The 22,868-nt window shown below is 38.7% G+C and overlaps 1 protein-coding gene across 3 annotated transcripts; it reads right to left on the reverse strand.

Annotated features, from left to right (window-relative positions):
- Window positions 1-284: 284 nt before the first annotated feature.
- On the reverse strand, window positions 285-20,341 carry MGST1 (microsomal glutathione S-transferase 1). 3 transcript variants are annotated; one of them, XM_004755759.3, is made up of 4 exons: window positions 20,139-20,341; window positions 13,522-13,668; window positions 10,827-10,921; window positions 285-885 (listed from the first exon to the last, which is right to left on the reverse strand). In XM_004755759.3, the coding sequence occupies exons 2-4, from the start codon at window positions 13,645-13,647 to the stop codon at window positions 639-641; spliced, it is 468 nt and encodes a 155-aa protein (XP_004755816.1). In that variant the 5' UTR covers window positions 13,648-13,668; window positions 20,139-20,341; the 3' UTR covers window positions 285-638. The 3 variants fall into 3 exon arrangements, with proteins under 3 accessions (XP_004755816.1, XP_004755815.1, XP_044929054.1); XM_004755758.3 differs by lacking the exon at window positions 20,139-20,341 and adding an exon at window positions 19,979-20,112; XM_045073119.1 differs by lacking the exon at window positions 20,139-20,341 and adding an exon at window positions 19,983-20,090.
- Between the last annotated feature and the right edge of the window lie 2,527 nt (window positions 20,342-22,868).

The following is a 22,868-nucleotide window of genomic DNA, read 5'->3' on the forward strand; positions in this document are numbered from 1 at the left end:
TCGAGGTCCATGCTCAGGACAGAGTCTGCTGGAGATTTGCTTTCCCTCTGCCCCAACCACTCATGTTGTTCTCTCTCTCTCTCTCTCACGCTCTCTAAAATAAATAACTAAATCTTTAAAAAAAAAAACCTTCAGTGATAGAGCAAAAGCAAATATGCAAAAATGTTAACAATTGGCAAATATAGGTGAAACATATATAAAAGTTCATTTTACTACTTTTCCACTTTCTTGTAGGTTTAAAACTTTTAAAAATACAAACTGGGAAAAATTAAACCAAATAAAACTATTCTTTAAATTCTTTATTTCATACATCCAATTCAGCAATATTACAATATAGATTTATCACACATGTACTCACCCTTTTTGTAGATTTCAAATATTAAATGTTGAATGAATGTTACAAATTATAATCAGAATTTACAACAAGGCACATAAAGAAGAAGCCAAAAGACTTAAGAATTATGTGAAATTTTGAGTACAAATATAAAACAAGAATAAAGGGTATTGGTGATGTTAACATTCAGACTGATTGCCCCATCTTAATCTCTCTGCTCCCCTTCCACAGAGAATCTAAAAAAGCATTCATTATAAATTGGAGGTACAGAATTCTCGGAAAATAATAAGTTGTATGATTCTCTTTACAAGTACAATCGGCTTTTCAGCAGCCTGTAAGCCATTGAAAAAGTAACTCCATATCCAACAAAGAAAGCCAAAGCCCGATTTGGCTGGGGAAGAGGTGTCAGATACGCGATCGTGTGGTAGATCCGAGCTCCAACAAAGAGTCTGAAGTGCAGGATGGCTGTAGAAAGGTCTGGACCACTCAAGGAATACAGAAGGCCAATACCAAGAAATGGCACAATATTTTCAAGGTCATTCAGGTGAGCTCTGTGGGAAAGATGATTAGCAAAACACTAAGTTCAAAAATCCACAGAAATTGATTCATTTTCCCCTTTCTTCTAAAACTAAATATAATGTTGATGGATGTTAAAATAAGAATTTTTTTTTTCAAATTGCCTTGTTTCTTTAACCCATTTGGCTTTAATTTAAACTGCCTTATTATTTTTGTTTCTATTTTTAGTGTATCTCAACATATAACAAAGAAGACATTTTGCCCTTTCAAGAATATCAAAACTGCATCTATGTCATAAAACTCACTTCAGTTTTGTAGTTATGAAACATTTTTTCTTCTGAAGAACAATAGCAATTCACGATTCTTGCTAAAACTCTTCTTTCCAAAAGAAAGAACTTTTAGTTATGATCTTTCTCAAGATTCCTTCCTCACTTCTGCCAGTCTACAGCATGGTTACTCAGACAATCCTTGCCCATTCACCCAAACTACTAGGTTGCCAACAATTAATTTCCCAATTCAATACCAACAATCTTATGCTCTCAACTTCCAAACAGCAGAATACACAAGTAGCCTTTCAAATATGGGTAAGATTTTAGCCAATCTATCCCCAAATTACAAAAAGAATTAGCTAAGTGAGGGAGCAAAGTACAAAAAAAAAAAAAAAAAAAACCACAAAAATGATAGACAATAGATACATTTCCTAAATTTAATCTTTATCCCACAGCTAGAAGAAGAGTTCCTCTATTTCATAGCACCTTGGATTTCTCTGGCTAGGACTGTGAACAGAAGGCACATTTATTATTGACTTGATTTTTTCTGAAGTGTTTCCTTTTAAAACCTAAAAAATCCCTGTTTCAGTCTCCAGAATTAAAATTGCTTTAGAACTAGACTAGAAACAGAGAATTTTGAGAGAGCTTATTAGCTATTGGGTTTAGCTATTAGGTATTTCAAAATGAAAAAAAAAATTCTGTTTTATGTCATTACCAAAAATTATTACACATGGCATGTTCAACAATCACCATCTCCCCAGACTCCCATATTTCAGCCAAAGCTCTTCATGCTCAGCATATAGCAGTGTGCCCAAACTCCCACAAAGAATTTGTCCCAAATTGCCATGATCTCTCTTCTCGTCCTCTTCCCAAATCCTAATATGCTTCAAGCAATATTCCTAAATATTTTACGAACTTATACCTTGTCCCCCACAACTTAATATCTAATAAGCAGTTTCTTTATATCATTCTTAATTACTACATGTATGTTGGTCTTATTTTCAAGGGAAAAGTGATAAACCCCACAAGGGCAGCAATCCAGTCTTAAAGCTCTTTGATAGTACCCTAATAGAAGTGGTGACCGTAATATAGACAAAACGATTTCTCAGTGAATGCTTTATTCAAGTACTGGGACCAGAAGGGAAGCCATCCACTTCAACTCCTAGCCCTTGCTTTAGTTCCTTGTGAGGGTCACCGACATTCCATGAAACACCCAGTGAAAAGGTATGTTCTGCCTTTGAAGGTAGTATATTCTAAACATCTCTCCTTGCCCTACAGATTAAACCCAAACCTTCCTTCTTGTCCTTTTGAATGGTACTCTTTATTTCTCCTGCTGCCCTGATTACCTTGCAACTTTCTTTTCATCTTGTTGTACTGAATGTATATATGGTCTCATATTCTTTCCAGAACATGGCGAGAGGGGATTAAGTAAATACGTATGTAAACTGTTTTCTAATCACTACTGATTTCTGTCTGTCCAGAATGCAAGTCACTTTAAGCCACTTATCTTGATATTTCCACACATATTGCCTTATGTTTTTAATTATTTGTCCCGTATATGTACGTATGAATTTTCTCAATATTGCATACCTGAAAGTATAACTTTCACCTCATTTGTAGCCCCATTCTGTCCCTGCCATTGGGATATACTAATAGATTGCTTTATATGTAAAGCAATAAGTAATGGGGGAAAAAATCCAGGTTAAAAATGAAATGGGGATATTGTGGAAACTCTTTATTTGAAAGGTATCTCCAAAAGTGAAATGTTACTAGAAACTTTTTGATGGTGTCGATAAGGTCTCAAAAAAATACAACTGGAAACTGGACACCTTGTCTTTCTTGGAGACTCTTCTGTTGCCACACTGAAAAGGCAGTGTCAGATCACCAGGGGGCGCTGTGCACACAGTCGCTGCACCTCCTCAAGGACATGGATTTCTTTCAGAACTAAGGTCAATTGTTCACAACCTGATTAGAAGATTAGTTTCAAAAAAGGCTTTCTCCTCTAGAAGTACAGTCTTCTGGGCATGGTTGAGGAGGGGTTATGAGAGGGAAGAATGGGAAAGAATCTAAAAATATCAAAATAAAATATATATTGTTAAGCTTTCACATGTGACACTTGGATATTCCCTTCAAACTTACTAATGCTATTTAGGGTCTACTTGTTACCACTTGCAAGTCTGGGCAATGTTATGAGTGTAGGGTCATGATCAGTATCATTTGTGTGATTACCTGCTCTACGAGGGGTGTATAAAAAGGTAAAGACAAAGTTTAAAGCTGTTTAATGTCTCTTTGGTGGTTTTGGTGACTCCACAAAGCCGTACTCACCTTTTCTACTGTTTATTCTTTTTCATCATAACACTGAACAATTTTCTGAGACTCTTTGAAATTTTCACATTGATTCTTTGTCCTGAAACTATTTTAGATCTGCATTCTTGGCACAGTTCATTTTTAAGAGTGGCTGATTGACTCGGTAGGACTGCTAATTTAACAAATACATAACTAAGAGAAGCAGAAGTTAACAATTTATTCAAACTACCTAGCATAGACCTCCTCTTCGGAGAGAAAAGTTATTGTTTAATAAATAACTTAGGGTTAAATTTTTTGCATAATTTCGGTACTGGAAGAGCAGAAGAGTATTATATGGAGCCAATGAAGAGCCTGCAAAATAGTGTCATGGTGGGCATTATCTGAGGGGAAGAAGGTGCAGAGCAATTCCCCAGGGAGAGGATGCTGCAGGACACCGTCAGAGTTCTGTCAAACACACAACATGAAATGTCTGTCATAATGGAAACTCTGCACCTCAATGTAGGCAGGTCTATTTTCTTCAGTCAAGTCACATTTTTAAAGTTGGTTTGTTGGGAGTTGAGGAAAGAGCCAAGCTTACATCAGCCTAACAAAATCGAGGCTTTGGAAATGTGCACATGTGTAGAAACCCAGATTGAGAGGGAATCTTGAGATTTTATACTGGAGGGAATCTGCAGAAATCTTGGGAGGGGCTTCGGACTTTTGCAGGGAATCAAAAAAAGTTATAATGCAAATATATATCCTAAAATGTTTAGAAACTCCACCTGGTTCCTGAATTACAGAAGTAAAATTATTTTATTTCAGTATCCAGTTTAGTATTCATACTCACCAAATTGAAACAGTGCATCAAATATACTCATGATGTTTCCTATCTTAACTATTCACCACAAAACTCAATATCTATAAGTTTATGTATGGCTATGAAAATATGTCGCTGTTTCTTTAACTTTATATAATTTTACTTATTCCTTGAAATGTGCCTAAAACTGGACCACGTTTGGATGAGCATTAGAAAATACTAAATGAGAAGATGGTATATAACTTTGATGTTTCAGATGTGAGAAAAAGGTAACTAATAGATCGGTAAAAGAATACCATTATAAAAAATTCTGCAGGGGAAGAGGGTTATCCAAAATGGTAACATAGGAGGCTCCTGAACTCTATTCCTCCCACAGCCACACCAAATGTACAGCCACACACAAAGTAATTACCTCTGAAAGAAACCCAGAAACCAGCTAAGTGACTCCTACACACCTGGCAAATACCCACACTGAAGTGGGTAGGAAAGTCTGAGACCCAGTCTTGCCATAAATCCTACCCTCAACGGTGTCATACAGTTGAGAGGGAACTCCCAACTCCAAGCTTCTGAGGAGCAATGGGATTGGGCCCCATATTAGTGCCCAAATATCTATGACTCTCACCCAAGGGCAAAGCCCCAAAATATCTAGCTCACAAAATCAATGAGGATGGCATCCCCAAAACCCAGAAAACCTATAGCAAACAGAAGAGAAATTCTTAAGGGAGGCAGTAGACTTGTGTGTCAGCACAGAGAGAGCAGGCAAAATTGTCCATCTCCCAGTCTTTTCCTGAAAGGGATCCAATTGCATACTTTGAAATCTACTGTCTAAGTGTCAGCATGCATGCATCTCAGGTTGGGCTTTGATCCTTCCTAGAAACCAGGAAAGCCAGTAGATATCTTGCCCACCTTCTCCCTCTAACTTGAGGCCAGTCACCAAAATCTCTCTGGAAGGAGCTCATACACCTGTGTAAACTCCAGCTTTTGGCTGCAGCCCTAGGGGTGTCTCAATCACCTGACAATGAAAGCTAATGGCACTACCACTCATGAGTCCCATAAAAATACAGCAAACAAAGAATCATTCTCAGCAAACCCAAGCAGTCACTGCAGCTATCACTCCCCATGGCTATATTTAGATCCAGAACAGACAGAGCAGACAAAAATGCTCAAATCTTAGGATCTCCCTAGAAGAGGCTTAACTATATACTTTCCCAGCTACCTGATGCTACCTGAGCATCCAGCTTCCAGTCAGCCTACATCTAGATCTTGACTGTGTTCCTCTCTTTTGAACATGTGATAAGTCTTGGCACACCCAGAACTACTGGGAGCCAGTAGAAACAGAGAAGGCACTTGGACAATCACAAAGGTCTGAGAAACAACCAGAAGCTCAGGCCAGGATGACTGACAAGCTTCATCTCCTACGTGACACCACTCCATCAAAACTTGGAGAAGTGGTTGTTTTATCTAATGCACAGAAACCAATGCAGAGCCAAGGAAAACGAAAAAACAGGGGAATATATTTCAAACCAAAGAACATGATAAATTTATAGAAACAGATCTTAATGAAATAGAAATAAACTGATTTGCCTACTAGAGAGTTGAAAATAATGGTCAAAAGATGCTCACCATGGTCAGGAGAGAAATGCAAGAATAGAGTCAGAGTTTCAAAAGCAATAGAGAATATTAAAAAGTACCATAAAGAAATCACAGAACAGAAGAATAAGATAACAGAACTTAAAAATCCCCTAGAGGGTTTCAACACAGGCCAGATCAAGTAAAAGAAAGGATTAGTGAACTTAAAAACAGGGCAGTGGAATTCATCTAACTGAAGGCACAAAAAGAAAAAAAAAAAATCAAAAGGAGGTCAATTCATCAGTATATAACATTAGGAAATACTTATGTACCTAACATAGGAACACGTAAATATGTAAAGAAAATATTAACAGATCTGAAGGGAGAAGTAACAATGCAGTAATAATACTAAGGGATTTTAATACCCCACTTTCAATAATACATAGATCATCCAGACAAAAAATCAGTAAGAAAACATTAGAATTAAACTCTACATTAGCTCGGATGAACCCAAAAGACATTTTAAAAACACACCATCCAACAGCAACAATACACATTCTTCTCAAATACATATGGAATATTCTCTAGGACAGATCATATGTTAAGCCAAAAAACAAGCCTTAATAAATTTAAGAAGTTTGAAATTATACCAAGCATCTATTTCAACCATAACAGTATGAAACTCGAAATCAATTACAAGAAGAAAATTGGAAAATTCACAAATACGTGGAAATTAAACAACATGCTACTAGACAACAAATGGGTTGAAAATCAAGAGAGATTTTAAAAAGTCTTGAGACAAATAAAGATAGAAACAGAAAATACCAAAACTTTTGGTATACAGCAGTTCTAAGGGCAGTTCTAAGAAGGAAGGTTATAGTGATAGATACCTACACCAAGAAAAAGAAAGATATCAAATAACCTAACTTTAAACCTCAAGAAACTAGAAAAAGGAAAACAAATTAAACCCAGAATTAGAAAAAGGAAGGAAACAACAAAATAAATGAAAGATAGCCTAAAGACACAATAGAAAAGGCCAATGAAATGAGGAACTGTTTTTTAAAAAAGATGAAATAAGATATATCCTAGACTTTCCAAGAAAAAAAAAATAATGAAGGATTCAAATAAATAAAATTAGAATTGAAAGTAGAGACATTCCAACTGACACCACAGAAATACGAAGGAGACTAGTACGAACAATTACCAACAAACTGGACAACCTGGAAGAACTGGACAAATTCCTAGAAACATATAACCTACCAAGACTGAATAATGAAGAAATAGAAAATCTGAGCAGACCAATTACTAGTAATGAGATTGAATCGGTAATCAAAAACCTCCCAACGAAGAAACCCAGGTCCAGATAACTTCACTGGTGAATTCTACCAATCATTTAAAGAAGAATTAATATCAATTCTTCTCAAACTCTTCCAAAAAAGTAAAAGAGAATAGAGCACTTCCAAACTCATTTTACCAGGCCAGCACTACTCTGATACTAAAACTAGATAAGGACACTACAAGAAAAGAAAATTACAGGTCAATATCACGACGAACACAGATAGGAACATCCTTAACAAAATATTAGCAAACCAAATACAACAATCTAATTAAAAGGACTTAGAGAATCATACGACATTATCAAATGAGATTTAATCCAGAGATGTAAGAATGGTTCAACATCTATATATCAATACCACATTAACAACAAGAAGGACAAAAATAGTAAAATCATCTCAATAGATACTTAAAAAGTATTTGGCAAAATTCAAAATTCCTTCATGACAAAAACTGTCAACAAATGGGATATAGAGGGAACGTACTTCAACACAGTGAAGGTCATACAGGACAATCCCCAGCTAACAACAGACATCATACATCATGAAAAGCTGAAAGATTTTCCTCTAAGATCAGGGACAAGATAAGGATGCCCACTCTCACTTCTGTTCAGCATAGTTTGGAAGTCCTAGCCAGACCAATTAATCAAGAGCAAAAAAGAAAAGCCATCCAAATTGGAAAGAAAGAAGTAAAACTGTCTCTATTTGCAGATGACATATTATACCAGAAACTCTAATTCCACTAAACAACTGTTAGAACTAATACATGAGCTCAGTGAAGTTGTAGGATATGAAACCAGTACATTTAAATCAATTGTCCTTTTTTACACTAACAATGAACTATCAGGAAGAGAAATTAAGAATTCAATTTATAATAGCATCAAAAAGAATAAAATACTTAAGAGTAAATTTAACCAAGGAGGTGGAAGATCTATAACTGATGAAAAAGTATAAGACACTGATGAAAAAAATCAAAGAAGACACAAATAAGTGGCAAGAAATTCTGTGTTCACACATTGCAAGAATTAATACCATTAAAATATCCAAAGTGAGCTACAGATCCAAAGCACTCCCTCTTAAAATCCCATATTTTTTTAGAGAAATAGATAAAACAACCTTTAAGTTTGTAGGAAGCCACAAAAGACCCTGAATAATCCAAAGCAATTCCGAGAAAGAAGAAAAAGTCTGGAGGTATCACACTTACCGATTTCTAACTATATTACAAGACTACAGCAATCGAGGAAGTATGCTACTGGCATAAAAGCAGACACACAGGATCAATGCAACAGAATAGAAAACCCAGAAATAACTATGCATTTCTAGTTAATTAATTTTTTGCAAAAAAACTAATAATTGAAAATAGGAAAGTCTCTTTAATAGTCTGTTCAATAAACTGTGTTGGGAAAATTGGATTTCTACATGTGAAAGAATAAAACCAGACCCTATTTTATACTATATACAAAAACTAACTCAAAATAGATTAAAGACTTGAATGTAAGACCTGAAACCATCAAATTCCTGGAAGAAAACAAAGATACGTGTTATCTCCGTGACATTGACTTTGGCAATGATTTTTTTGGATTTGACACCAAAAGCAAAAATAAACATATGGGTCTATATCAAACCAAAAAGCTTCTGCTCACCAAAGGAAACCATCATCAAAATGGAAAAACAATCTATGGAGGAAATACTTGCAAGCCACATATCTGATAGGTGGTTAATATTAAAAATACACAAGGAACTTGTACTGATCCATAACAATAATGACAGTAACCCAATTAATAAATAAGCAAGGACCTGAGTAGTCATTTTTGTCCAAAGAAAACATCAAAAAACATCAACCATTGATTTTTGGATGACTTGTGGATCAAAATCAATGGTTTTTGATGTTTTCTTTGGACAAAAATGACTACTCAGGTCCTTGCTTATTTATTAATTGGGTTACTGTCATTATTTGATTTTTGGATCAAATCAACCATTGATTTTTGGATGACTTGTGGATCAAAATCAATGGTTTTAATTAGCCACCCCCCTTAGGATGGCTATTGTCAAAAGACAAGAGATAATAAATGCAAAGATGGGCAAAGATATAGATAAAAGGGAACCATGTTGGTGGGAATGTAAACGTGTATAGCAACTATGGAGAACAGTTTGAACATTCTTCAAAAAATTAAAAATAGAACTATCAGAGGATCCAGCAATTGCACTTCTGGGTGTATATCCAAAAAGAAAAAAAAGAAAGAAAGAGAGGAAGAGAAAAAAAAAAAACCCATTGTTCCAAAAAGGTATCTGCATTCTCATGTTAACTGCAGCATTATTCATTAATAGCCAAGATCTAGAAACAACTTAAGTGTCCGTCAACAAATGAACGGATAAAGAAAATGTGGTGGGACACCTGGGTGGCTTGGTGGGTTGGGCCTCTGCCTTTGGCTCAGGTCATGATCCCAGGGTCCTGGGATTGAGCCCCGCATTGGGCTCTCTGCTCAGCGGGGAGCCTGCTTCCGAACTTCTCTCTCTGACTGTCTCTCTGCTTACTTGTGATCTCTCTCTCTATGTCAAATAAATAAATAAAATCTTAAAAAAAAAAAAAAAAGAAAATGTGGTATATATGTGCAAATGGAACATTATTCACCCTTAAAAAAGTTATGGGCAACAACATGGATGAAGCTGAAGGCACTCCACTAGGTGAAATAAAGCAGACAGAGAACGACAAACATTGTACGGTATCATTTATATGTGGACTCTAAAAGGGGAAAAAAAGTTAAACTCACAGAAACAGTAGAAAGGTGGCTGCCAGGGGCTGCGGGCGAATTAAGGAGAGGTTGGTAAAAGGATACAAAATTTCAGTTACAAGGTGAGGAAGGCCTGAGGATCTAAAGTGTAACATGGTGACTACAGTTAATAACACTGTACTTTATAATTGAAATTTGCTAAGAGATTAGACTTCAATGTTCACATAAAAAAACAAAGGGACTGGTAAATATGGAGGTCATGGATGTGTTAATGGACTCCACGGGGATAAACTTTTCACAACATATACGTGTATCAAACCATGATGCTGTGCACTTTAAATGACTTACAATTTTATTTGTTAATTACAGTTCAGTAAAGGTGAAAAAGAAAGTTGGCAATTTACATGACTTTATGGCAAGGATTAAGAAGTATACCTTTAGAACTAGAATTCAATTTGCTTTTTTAAAGCAGTATATTAATTATATTATTAGGAGGTTGTACGGATGGTATCTTGGCTTATTGCTTTTCATTGTTCATTGAATTCTCAGTACATTAAACATAATACCTAGAGAGGAGAGACAGAAAGGAGGGCGAGATTTCCCACATTCATATTTTGAGTCTTAATGCAAAAGTATGTTCAGCCTTTCACACACGCTGACAGTCTTATCTCTGGAGAAAACAGGACAAAACTGCAAAAATTCACCATTTTCATTTTATCTTCTCCCTGTAATTCTTTTTGAAAAATCCCTACAGAGAACAAAGTCATTAACCCCAACAAAGCAGGAAATGGGCAATGTGTGCAACTGCAGGGAGAGTTGGCTTCTAGATCCCTGGTTTTCTACAATTATTATACGGACTAGTTAAGACGGCTGACTTGTCTCCCTTTTTATGATCCCCAACAACCTCACTGAACTCCTTGACCAAAATTCTTTGATCAAGTAAATAATTTCAGGACACAGCTGGATTACCTCCGTACGCGTTCCACTCTGTCATCTGTCCGAAGATACTTCTTGGCATTTTCTCCTTTGCCAAAGCCAGCACAGTCTTCTGGGTTAGCAAAAACCTATTCCAAATTCCAAGAAAAAAAAAAATGTATTTCAAATGCAAAATAACATGGGAGTATGCTACCTTGTAAGTTACTTGCATTTTAACAGAAGAAATACAGGCATCCAGGTTGGCCCTTATAAAAAGAAAATTTGGAGCCCAAACATGGGGAGGGATCTATACTATAAGTTTTTCTTACCAGTACAAAGAAGTTTTAAAGAAAAGCATAAATAAGAACTTAAATAAAAACTAATGTATAAAAATAGTGAAAAGAAAGCAAAAATGAGGGGCGGGAAATGTATTTTATACTTGGTTAGGATATGTGTATCTCTTTTCTTTGGGTTGAATAATATAGTGAAATATAAGAAGCTGAATGGCATTCCTAAAAATACCAAGTACATGTTCTAGGGCATATGCTCATTTATTCCTTCCTGCAAATTATTATGCTGCCTGATATGATTTCCCCATCCCTTGAAACTTGAAAAATGTATTTAAAAAATATTTAAGTATGTTCTACTGTTCAATAATTTATAATAAGGAAAAACATGAACTACAAAATTAGCCTAATTTCAGCTTAGAAATCCATAAATATTATAGTATTTTTCTTAACATGACACAAGCATTTATTTCAGATAAAGATGTTAAGAAGAACTGAGGGGAAGGGATAAGATACTCAGCTCTTGAGGTCAGCTTTGTCTGTCTTGTTTCTAAGTAAATGCTTGGCACATGCTAGATGTTCAATAAGTATGTTTCAAGTAAGTAAATAAATGTATTACAACGGGAAGTGCATGGGATTTGAGTTAAAGCAATCTGAATGAGAATCTCAGCTTCCCTCTATTTTTATTTTTTTTACAGATTTTATTTATTTATTTTAGAGAGAGAAAGAGAGAGAGAGAGAGAGCACGAGAGGTGGGAGGGTCAGAGGAAGAAGCAGACTCCCCGTCAAGCTGGGAGCCCAATGTGGGACTCCTTGATCATGACCTGAGCCAAAGGCAATCACCCAACCAACTGAGACACCCAGGTGCCCAGCTTCCCTCTTTATCGGTATATAACCTTGGGTAAGCTACTGAACCTCTGACTTTTACTTCCTCATCTATAAAATGGGGGGACCAATGCCCATTTCCCATGATAATACTAACAATTCCATGACTTCACACATACGAAGAGCACCACAAGGCTCCTGGTACGTATCACAGGCACTCCACACATTTGAGCTCTTTTCTCCTTTTCTTCTAAGCTACGCTTAGTGCAACTCTGTTTATAGAGGACACTGTGGACTCAGAGAATAGGCATCCACTCTACAGCCTGCTGCTCTGACACCTGGACCCCGCAGAGACTTAAATATGTTGGTAGATGCCCCCATTAAAATGAAAATGCCCTTGGGAAGGAATTATACCTCAAGATAGTGACAGGGGAATAACTTAAGATGACTGTAACCTCCAGAGAAAAGCAAGTCTCTGAAGGACAAAAACTCAGGACAGGCGGAAGCACCTGGGTGGTTCAATGGATTAAGCATGGGACTCTTGATTTGGGCTCAGGGCTTGATCTCAGGGTCGTGAGACTGAGCCCCGTGTCGGGCTCTGCCCTGGGCATGGAGCCTGCTTAAGATACTCTCTCTGTCCCTCCTCCCCTGCTCACTCTCTATTTCTCTCAAATAAATACATAAAATTAAAAGAGAATGAGAAATAGGTGGTTTCCAGAAGAAGCTGCTGATTAGGGACAGGGACCGCATCAATGGAAATAGTTCAAGTTTATCAAGGTAGCTTTGCTCTACCTGCCTCTTATTGTGTTACAAACCCGGCTTGGGTAGAGGATATACTTTTCAAAATCTTTCTAACACCTTCCCCAAGTCTCCAGTTTAAGAAAACAAAAAGAAAAACAAAAACCATTCTTATGATGCTGGATATAAGTAGCATCCACTTAACAACTCAGAACTGCACAAAACTCAAATGCTTTGGCCCAGTCATAAAAGGCTATACTGATAGGGGTGCCTGGGTGGTTCAGTGCGTTAAAGCCTCTGCCTTCAGCTCAGGTCATGACCCCAGGGTCCTGGGATCGAGCCCCACATCGGGCTCTCTGCTCAGCAGGGAGCCTGCTTCTCACTCTCTCTCTGCCTGCCTCTCTGCCTACTTGTGATCTCTGTCTGTCAAGTAAATAAATAAAAAAATCTTAAAAAAAAAAAAAGAAAGAAAAGTCTCTACTGATAAAAAGGACTTAATTCTCTGTTCCCAAAGGCATATCCTTGACCTGAAATAGAACTAAAAACACCAGCTAACTGTCTGAAAAATGAGTGTTTTCTAAACTCTATTTGGCAAAATTAACTTCAAAATCACAGAGTTTTCTTGAAAACTTTGATACTCCAAGAAGCTCACAGATAAAGCAGCCTGATGAAAGGCAAAAGCCACAATGAAAAAACCACTTACTAGCTTCCAGTAGAAAGTACCTGTTCCATAAATATATCAGATGCATCTGTACCAAATGATGACATATTGCATTTGCAACTTTAAATAATGTGCCATTGGGCTTTACCAAAAAGAAACATTTTTTAAAAGTAAATTAAGAAAATTGTTTTCCAAAATGCCAACCCTTAAAGGAAAATATTGCCTCCAAATGTCTTACCTTTCTTGTCAATCTATAGAATGCAGTTGCAGTACTCATCAACATCATTTTTGAAAGAATAATCGTTGTATAGGAAGTAAAAGCCATGAATACTTCATTCTCCATTAGCTCGGTGAGGTCCACCATTTTTCAATTTTGGTCTGGAATCTTAAAAAGATTTTAGATAAGATAGGAAAAGCAGACATAAATACCTCAAATAACCTGACAGTCACTCAGTGTGCTTGTATTGCAATATTAACCCTATTGTTCTTCAAAGTATCTTTGGTTATTGCTGGAGAAATAATCTTTTCTAAAATTTCAAAATAAATAATGTATTTTTTTCTAGTTCTGTAACATTAAGCTTGAAGATATCAAACAAGCATGAAAATGTAAGGGTATGAGAAGCAAAAATAAATGGGAAAAATGCTGTAAAGATAGACTAAAATCCTACTATAGGATCAGGATGAACCACAAGTTGGACACAAAAGACCAAAGGTCATGGATTTCTCTTTATAAACATTAAACTACATCCATAGCAGCACCATTAATGTTTGACTAGAAGTGCCTAAGTTCTGGGGCATGTGGCTCGTGCAGTTAAGCCTCTAACTTTGGTTTCGGCTCAGGTCATGATCTCAGGGTCCAGACACTGAGTCTTGACTTGGAGGTCTGCTTGATATTCTCTCTCTCCCTCTTCTTGTGCCCCTTCCCTTGGCTTACGCAAGCTCTCTCTCACTCTCACTCTCTCTCTCTCTCAAATATATAAAATCTTTAAAAAGGTAAAGAAACGTCTAAGCTCTAATATATGTCCTGCTTTAGAAATCCAGCTTACAGCTTTTTGTCATTTCAATAGTATTTCAGATCCCAGGCTACAAGACCTGTATTCCCTTCCCACTGTTTGGTTGTTACCTTTGGCTGAGAGATTTGGCCTCTCTGGAACTAAATTTCTTCATTTATAAGATGGGACTAGGAATAGTTCCTAACTTACCGGTTTGTTGTCAGGATTTAACTGTGATAACATGTGGAAATACGGAATACACTTATACTTAGCACAGCACCTGGCCCCTGAAGAACCCTCCATAAAGTTTGGTATATCCTTATGATCATCATTAGCACCATGATTTTAGTCATTAATACCAAGGCAAGAGAACAAGGAGAGGCAGGACAATGGAAACAAAATGTGGGGAAAATGCAAAGCAAGGAAGTGGTATTCAGGGTACTCTCATAGAAGGAATAACGGAAGCAAGATTAGCTTTATATAACTCTTCCTGTTGCTTTACCTTCCACTAAATGTAACTGTCTGGAGTTGGAAGCATAATTGGGAATGTACCCAGAAGGAAAGCGAAGGCATCCTGGTGATACTGAAGTCAAAGTGGGTAGGGACTTAGGGCAAAGCTTAAAATGTAAATTCCCTACTCTATCGGGTAGCCATTCTTTTTAACACCCTCTTGATCCGTTCTGTTATCAGCCCTGCTGTCTGCCACTTCTCTCTCTTGCACATAAATACACATCTTTGTTCACACCCAAAGCTTAAACAATATTTAACCTGCTTGTCATGGAGCACAGTCTCTTGGACACAATGTCCATTCCTGCCTTGGAGATTCGACCCCTGTAGGCCACCTTACCAGACTGCCACTGATCAAATTCTGATCATTCTATCCATCTACCAATAACCTGTAAATCTGCATCTTTTTTTGTACCCTGTGGCTGGTCATATAGCTACATATTGCTGTGAGTATGATATGAACAACACACACATACATATATGCTTCATTTTCTTTTAAGATTTTATTTATTTATTTGACAGACAGAGATCATAAGTAGGCAGAGGTAGGCAGAGAGAGAGAGGAGGAAGCAGGCTCCCCGCTGAGCAGAGAGCCCGATGTGGGGCTCGATCCCAGGACCCTGGGATCATGACCTGAGCCAAAGGCAGAGGCTTTAACCCACTGAGCCACCCAGGTGCCCCAATATATGCTTCACTTAACAAGAGTTCACTCTATGTCCAGCTATGCCACATACTTTATGTGTTATGTAATCTTTGTCACTATACTAGGACAGTCCTCATAACTACATGCATTTTACAGATGAAGAAAGTGTGAATCAGAGACATTAAGCAGCCAAGCTAGGACATAAACCTGGGTCCCTGACGTGGTATCTTCTACACTACACTGCACTGTCTTCTTCAAGAGACTGGAAACTGCTCAACGCAAATTCAACTAACATTGAATGAATGTCCGCTCTGCAGGCCGCACACCTCACATCTGTTACCTTGTTTCTTCTCCCAACAATGTTACAGGGTAGGTAAGATTGCTCCCATTTTTCAGATAAAGAAACCAAAGCTTCCAAAGTAACCCCTATTTTATTTTTCTGTTTGTTTTTTGTTTTGTTTTTAAAGACTTTATTTGAGAGAGAAAGAGGGCAAGTGTGCCTGCACAAGCTGGGGGGTTGGGCAGAGGGAGAAGAGACCTCCTGCTGAGCAGGGATTTCCCCCCCCCCCAAATAGGAACTTGATCTCAGACCCTGGGATCATGACCTGAGTGGAAGGCAGATGCTTAATCAACTGAGCCACCCAGGCGCCCCAGTCACCCCTATTTGAAAGGTGGCCTGAATATGTACTTTGGATTTAAGCAAACAGAAACTGTATGTTTCAGTTTAAAAAACAAAACCAGGAGGTGTCTGGTGGATCAAGTGGGTTAACCTCTGCCTTCCGCCCAGGTCATGATCTCAGGGTCTTGTAATCAAGACCGCATGGGGGGGGGGGTCTCTGCTCAGCAGGGAGCCTGCTTCCCTCACTCTCTCTGCCTACTTGTGATCTCTCTCTCTCTGTCAAATAAATACATAAAATCTTTAAAAAACAAAACAAAACCGAAAGCATACAATACATTAATCCACCTCCATAAGTCAATAGTCTTGAAAGCACAGAATGTGATATAAGTTCTCATTGCAAAGTAATACTTTTAGTACCATTTAATGTATCTGCTCTTGTTCTGGTAGTGGGGGCAGGGGTTGGGGAGGAAGTCATGAATAAACTGTGCTATCCTTCAAAGCTCATGTAAAGTAATTAGCTTAATAAGGGATCCTTAAGTACTATGCCTCTGGACAGAGATCTGAAGAAACAGCAGAAATATTAATTTTAAAAAAAAATTAAGAAAAGTTTATCAGGTCAGAACCGTTATTATTTAGCAATAATTTTACAACTAAACAGTTTCTGTAGGTCGCTACAGATGTTTACAGAATAAAATGTACTTAGCAATGGAATGTAAGTTCAGACAATAGTTTCCTTTCAGTAAAAACTGGTTTTGAAAATGTAGAGAAAAAGTGGAAGCCTTCCAGAGCTGCTGGTAGGAAAAGAACACGGAGATGTCAGCAGTTGGAGGAAAAGGGCAATGCGAGGTTTTTTCCTTTCATTGTGAACAACACATTGAAAGCGCACCTCGCGTCAACAGTTTTTCCAACACTGAGAATGTGGCTTAACTCCTCAAGTCTGTCGTTTGGGGAGACAGGCCAATGCTGAGCCCCTGACTTTACATCCTACGGGTCCATGAACCACTTTCCAGAGACCAATGTCTTGCACTTCCAGGATACACCCAAGGGCCAGGTGAGGAAGAGTAAAGACAAGACACTGAGAAACAGAAGTGATCTGGGGAGAGAGTATGTGCTGTGGTGAGCACTGTGTGTTGTGTAAGACTGATGAATCACAGACCTGTACCCCTGAAACAAATCATACATTATATGTTAATTTAAAAAAGAAGAAGAAGGAGGAGGAGGAAAGAAAGAAACAGAAATGATTTACAGTATGGAATAAGACGGTGCTGGCCTAGACTTTTTTTCCAAAGCTGATTTGTCAGGAAGTTGTCTTGGGCCTACATCACGGCTGGGAACTGCAGTCAATACAAAATTATTGAGGCACCTGGGTGGCTCAGTTGTTACTAAGCGTCTGCCTTTGGCTCAGGTCATGATCTCGGTGTCCAGGGGCAGAGCCCCACTTCTCCCTTTCCCTCTGCGCCTTCTCCCACCCCTACCCCTACTCGTGCTCTCTCTCTCTCTCTAATAAGTAGATAAACCCTTTTAAGAAAAAAATCCCCACAAAATTTCTCAACACTTTTTACTAGAGAAGGTCGCCAGGAGGGAGAAGAGTAGTGTAGGGTGAAGTGTTAAGTGCTTTGAGTATTCTAGGAACGAGGTATGAATAATCTAAGAAAAGACAAAACATGAAACTCGGTTACGAATTAGAAAGAATGCAATGTTACAAGAATGAATTATATTTGTCCAAGGGTATCATTCCCTTCATTGTCCACCACTGGTTGGCATAGCAGAGAATACCTCCATTTTATTCACCAGAGAGCTGGGCTCAGGCCAAGATGACCGCCTTTGAAGGGACAAAGAGCAGAGTGCGGAGCACATGGAGACTCTGGAGTCGGACTAGAGTCCGGCTCTGTCACTTACTGGTTGTGGTTTAATTTCTCTGGAACCTACTTACCTTACCTGTATAAAGAGGTTAATAATATGTCCTACCTCACAGGACTCTTGTTGAGTATAAAATGAGCAAAGTCTAAAGAGCTTAGAAAAGCAAGGGGAACTGGCAAATGTTATGTAAGTATTTAGCAATAAGCTCCTACTCTGGCTCTGTTCTAGGCACAGAGGAGATCATTTGAGGGTTTTCAAAAACCTTTCCCATTATCTCACTTGATATAGAAAATTCTAAGGTAGTGGGAGTAAGCAGTATCTGTTCCTGCCTTTAACATAGAAGGAAACTAAAGCCTGAAGAGATGTGAGTAATGTAACCCAAATTCACAGTGGAGGAACCAAGACTGGAACCAAGTTTTCTCAAGTGTTTAGCTCATGGGCTATGCACCATCCAGGCTAAGAATTCTAGGCCACTCTGGTTTTCTGGGAGCCTTTTTTCTGTCATCTCATATTCCTATTCTGCCCTTCTCACCCAAATACAGCCCCTAACCCCTACTGTTTCTCTTACAGTTGAGTCTTTATCTCTCAACCATGCAATACTCCTCTTCTCTTTACAGGCTCTGAGCCAGAAAAGGCAAAGGTCTCTTCTTATTTATGGTGGCATTGCAACATCAATATTGCGAAACACACAAAAAATCTGGTCACATACCCCTGAGCCATGACTCCGCAATTTCATATCTTCTAAAACAAACCTAACACTAACCACAAGATTTTAAAAATAAATAAATAAATAAATAAAAAAGGATAGTTCAATGGCCTTGTTGCTGTTCATCAATTCTAGATTTTTTTGAACGGGGCAAGGTGAACGCAGACTTGGCCTTCTGTGCTTCAGAGCCCAGGTGCTGGGGAGAAAATGCTGGGGCTCTGGAAGAAGGTGAGGTAAGGCTGTTCTCAGGGGCCCGTGCTGACCTCCTTTCCCAGTGATTAATAAACTCCACTCGAAAACAAATGCTAAGAAAAAGATTGTACTTGTCTACCACCAAGAGCAATATTCAAATTCAGACTGATTTGCCATTTAAAAAAAATGCCCAAAGTCCCCACATAATCCTCTTATTTGGGAAACAGCAAAGGACAGCAAACCCTATTACTATCTTAACTCCCAGTACAGTAACCTCCACCCTCCCCCACAAAAGGTATGCAAAAGGTATGTGCAGCTTTGTAGTCAACGCTCTACTTGAAGAACTCAACTCTTAAATGGTGGTAAGGCTACATAAACTGGAGGATCTGGGGAATTTTCCAAGTGACCGTACAACCACGGTTGTTTGACTAATGGATGATTAATTATGACCCACTAGGCACTCTCTTGGAGAGAAAGCAGACAGAGGGCAAAGGAGAAAACAAAAGGGCGCCTCCAAGCCTAAAAGGTCTTAGGAATATTTCCAAGGAAGCAAGGAAATGGGAGATTTGCATGCACCTTCTCTCCACTCTCCCAGGCCAGCCTCAGCAGGAACATCTGAGGCCTCCCCTCCCAAATAAGTTTCCCATGACTTTCTCATTCACACTGGGGGGCTGGCTATAGTATCAGACAGTTTATCTCCGTTCCCCTGCACTTTGTTATTGTTGTTATATTATTATTATTAAACTTACTGGTGTTCCTCTTGCCTAGCAAAGTGAACCCCGAGAAGCAAATCCTTCTTGTACTTTTAGTAGGTGCAAAGGCCAATGTGTCCAGACGCGCCGCAAGATTCCACACCCTTAGGCTGAACCCAAGTTGTCTGAACAGTAACGACGTCCTACAGTACTACAACTTGCGTACAGAGCGCGGAGTACACCGAGACCCTGGAGCCAGCCGAGGGTCAGGGTGAATTCGACTCCGCCACGAAAGGCTTGTGATTTAACCTTCCTGGGACCCCCAGAGTTCCAGGGCGGCGGGCAGGCGGGCGGGGCGGGGGTGGGCGGCGTTCAAACCGGAGTTCGCTTGGCTTGAGAATACAAAGTGAGTAACTCACCACGTAAACATAGAAGACTTACCGTCCTAAATTTTTTCCTGGAGTCTAAGCATGGGAAAACTTACCTACCAGGGTACAGGAACTCAACTCCCTTGCAGAGGCGATGGACTGAAAAGCCAGCGTTTAGCAGCAAAAGGGAGCAGAGAAGTTTCACGCCTGCAAAGACCTCTCAAGCCCGCCCCCTGCACCCACTTTGCTCCTCCCCGCCCACCGCCTTCTGCTCACCCTTGCCTGGCGCGTTCCTTCCCGGGCACCTCCTGGGAGTCCGAGTAGGGCTGCAGCAGCAGCGAACCTGCCCCAGCCGGCGGCTCGCGCGGGCACCGCGGGGACTTTTACCGCGGCACCGCGCCCACTCTGGCTAATTTCCAGGTAATTCTTTCTCTAGGCTCGCTTCCAGCGGAGCCGGACTCCCAGCCTCGCCAAGCACCTCCCCTAAATGGCCTGATTTTTTCTGTGCAAGAGTAATCACCGCCCACCGGTTCCCTTCTCCGACCCCCTGCGGCGCCTTTCTTCCTGTTTCCACTACTCAGTGGGGCGGGACGTCAGCGGTTAGGATCTGACCTCTGTTTCCTCGGACTTTTCAAGCACGCGAGTGGGAAAGCAAGGAAAAGACGGTTCACTTTTACTCAGCTGGAAATCATTTTTTTTTAAAGGTTTTAATGTTGAATTTTGAAAGCTTTAGAAGCTTTATAGAATATTTAAATCTCCAGGAGGAGAAGTGATTAGAAGTCATTCATAAAATAAAAATAACTGAAAATAACTGAAAAAATAAAATTTAAATTTAAAAAGTCATTCATAAGATTACCTTCCATTGAACTTCACTCTGCCCCTGGACTAAGGCACGGACACAATGTCACGTTTAGTAAAGATCACCTATGGTCTTCCAAACCTGCAATCCCAAGCAACTTGCTTCCTCAGTCTGACCCCTCATGTTCAAAGTCCAAAATGGAATTGGAGGAGATTATACTGGATCAGTTCATTACACAATCGGCTTAATATGGTTTTTACAGGGACATTGAGGGCAGTGTTTTAGGAAGGCATTGTTAGTCTAACTTCAATATCTAGATTCGGGATATTTCTAAGGTTCCTCATACTCACAAAAATATTTATGGATCTAGCATCCATGGTTTTATCTAAAACTATTTAAGGATTTCTGTTTTCAATCTATGTTACTTCTCTCCTGGTAATACTTCTCACACATTTACCACCTGCTCTGTAGTACACTTCCTTCTTCTCTTTCTTTTTTTGTCCCAATTTTACCTCCTTCAGGTTTTAAGGGGCGTGACTAACTGTCTAAGATTTGATAGACAAGTCCTACCCAAAAAGGAAGTAGGACTTAACGGTTTGCCCTAGGAAGCAGAAATTAATCACAAACCTGAGAACAATGCTTGTATAAGCCTATCAGTAGAGTACTGAGACATCTAGCATCCAAAGATAGTAGTACTTCATTTTCAGGTCTGTATCTTCTGAAAATTGTATTAATTTACTTATTACAGTAAAGTACTCTGGAACCTGGCGGTAACACTAACTGGAATAAGACAGACTTTGAGAGGAGTCTATTCTGAATTCTCACTACAGGAGTTTAGTAATTTTAATCTATTATGAGGTGATACAGCCCAAACCATAACATTACAGAAAAGGTACAGAGAGTAATTATTAAATTATTTGATCTACAGATTTCCAGTTGAGCAGTTCTAACATGTTTTTGAAAAGAATGGAACACCTGACTCATCTGATGCTCTAATTATAAGATGTATTCAAACTTAACTAATCAATGAATAAATCCTAAATTCCTGCTATCAATAAATCGTGAACAATTATTGCCTATCTGTCATATATAAGACAATGTCTGTAGTACAACATTCGCACTTGACAGTAATAAATTTAATTCAAAAGACTTTTATGAAGTAAATACAAGGCACTTGGCTTGATGCTAAAATCTGAAACTAAGATAAATAACATCAAATAATTTTGCTCGAAGAGTTTATAATCTAGTAAACAAGAAGCACCCCCACCCCCAAAATATGGAGGCCATTAAACTTGAGGAAGAAAATATTTCAACTGAGAAATGAGAATGATAGTTGGGGTAGGAACTAGGGCAGTAAAGAATTTACACTTTCTATCCATCTTTGTTATAAGCTCTTAGATGAATACAGAAGAGAAAGACTTTTTACCTAGCTTGTTTTACTTTGGGTAAAGGGAGAGGTTCAGACTTTGAACCCTTCTCCTCACCATCATTTTAAGACTATAATAAAATCTTTCAGGAAAACTTGACTCAAGCTTTAGGCCAAGTAATTCTCTAGCAAATATTAAAACAGTTTAAAAGGTCAGGGATAGGGGGTGGGAGAGCAAGCGTCATTCAGCAGAGTGGTTGGCACAACAAAGAAAAGGGGGATCCGATCAGAAAGGTCTAGAAGAATAAAGCATTTGCAGCCTAGCAGTTCTTGCCTTTTAAAAAACCCACAAAGGAGAAATATCAGAAAGGATTGCCGTTACCACAAGGCTTTCTGCAAGTGGGAGGAGATCAGGTGGCCCTCATTTCTTGTAATTATCTTAGATCTTTGTTTTTTTCTAAATCCACGGAAAAAGTGCCCCTGTAACCTGACACTAAGGGTGCATATCCTTCTTGAAGATTTGTGTAAACAAGCATGAGAACTTTTAAGATTAAGGGAACCAAAAAGGGAAATAAAAATAAAGCAACCTTCTAAACATACAATTTTTTTTAAACGTTGTATTTATTTATTTCACAGAACAAGCAAGTACAAGTGAGGGGAGTGGGAGAAGGAGGAGATTCCCCATGGAGCAGGGAATCTGATGTGGGGCTCCATCCCAAGACCCTGGGATCATGACCTGAGCCAAAGGCAGACACTTAATTGACTGAGACACCAGGTGCCCCTAAACATACAAAATTTATTTTAGAATTAAAAATAAGCTTTTTAGGGCACCTGGGTGGCT

The sequence above is a fragment of the Mustela putorius genome, unplaced genomic scaffold (genome assembly GCF_011764305.1).
Source record: "Mustela putorius furo isolate JIRA1106 unplaced genomic scaffold, ASM1176430v1.1 tig00537227_pilon_pilon_pilon, whole genome shotgun sequence".
Classification (NCBI taxonomy): Eukaryota; Metazoa; Chordata; class Mammalia; order Carnivora; family Mustelidae; genus Mustela; species Mustela putorius.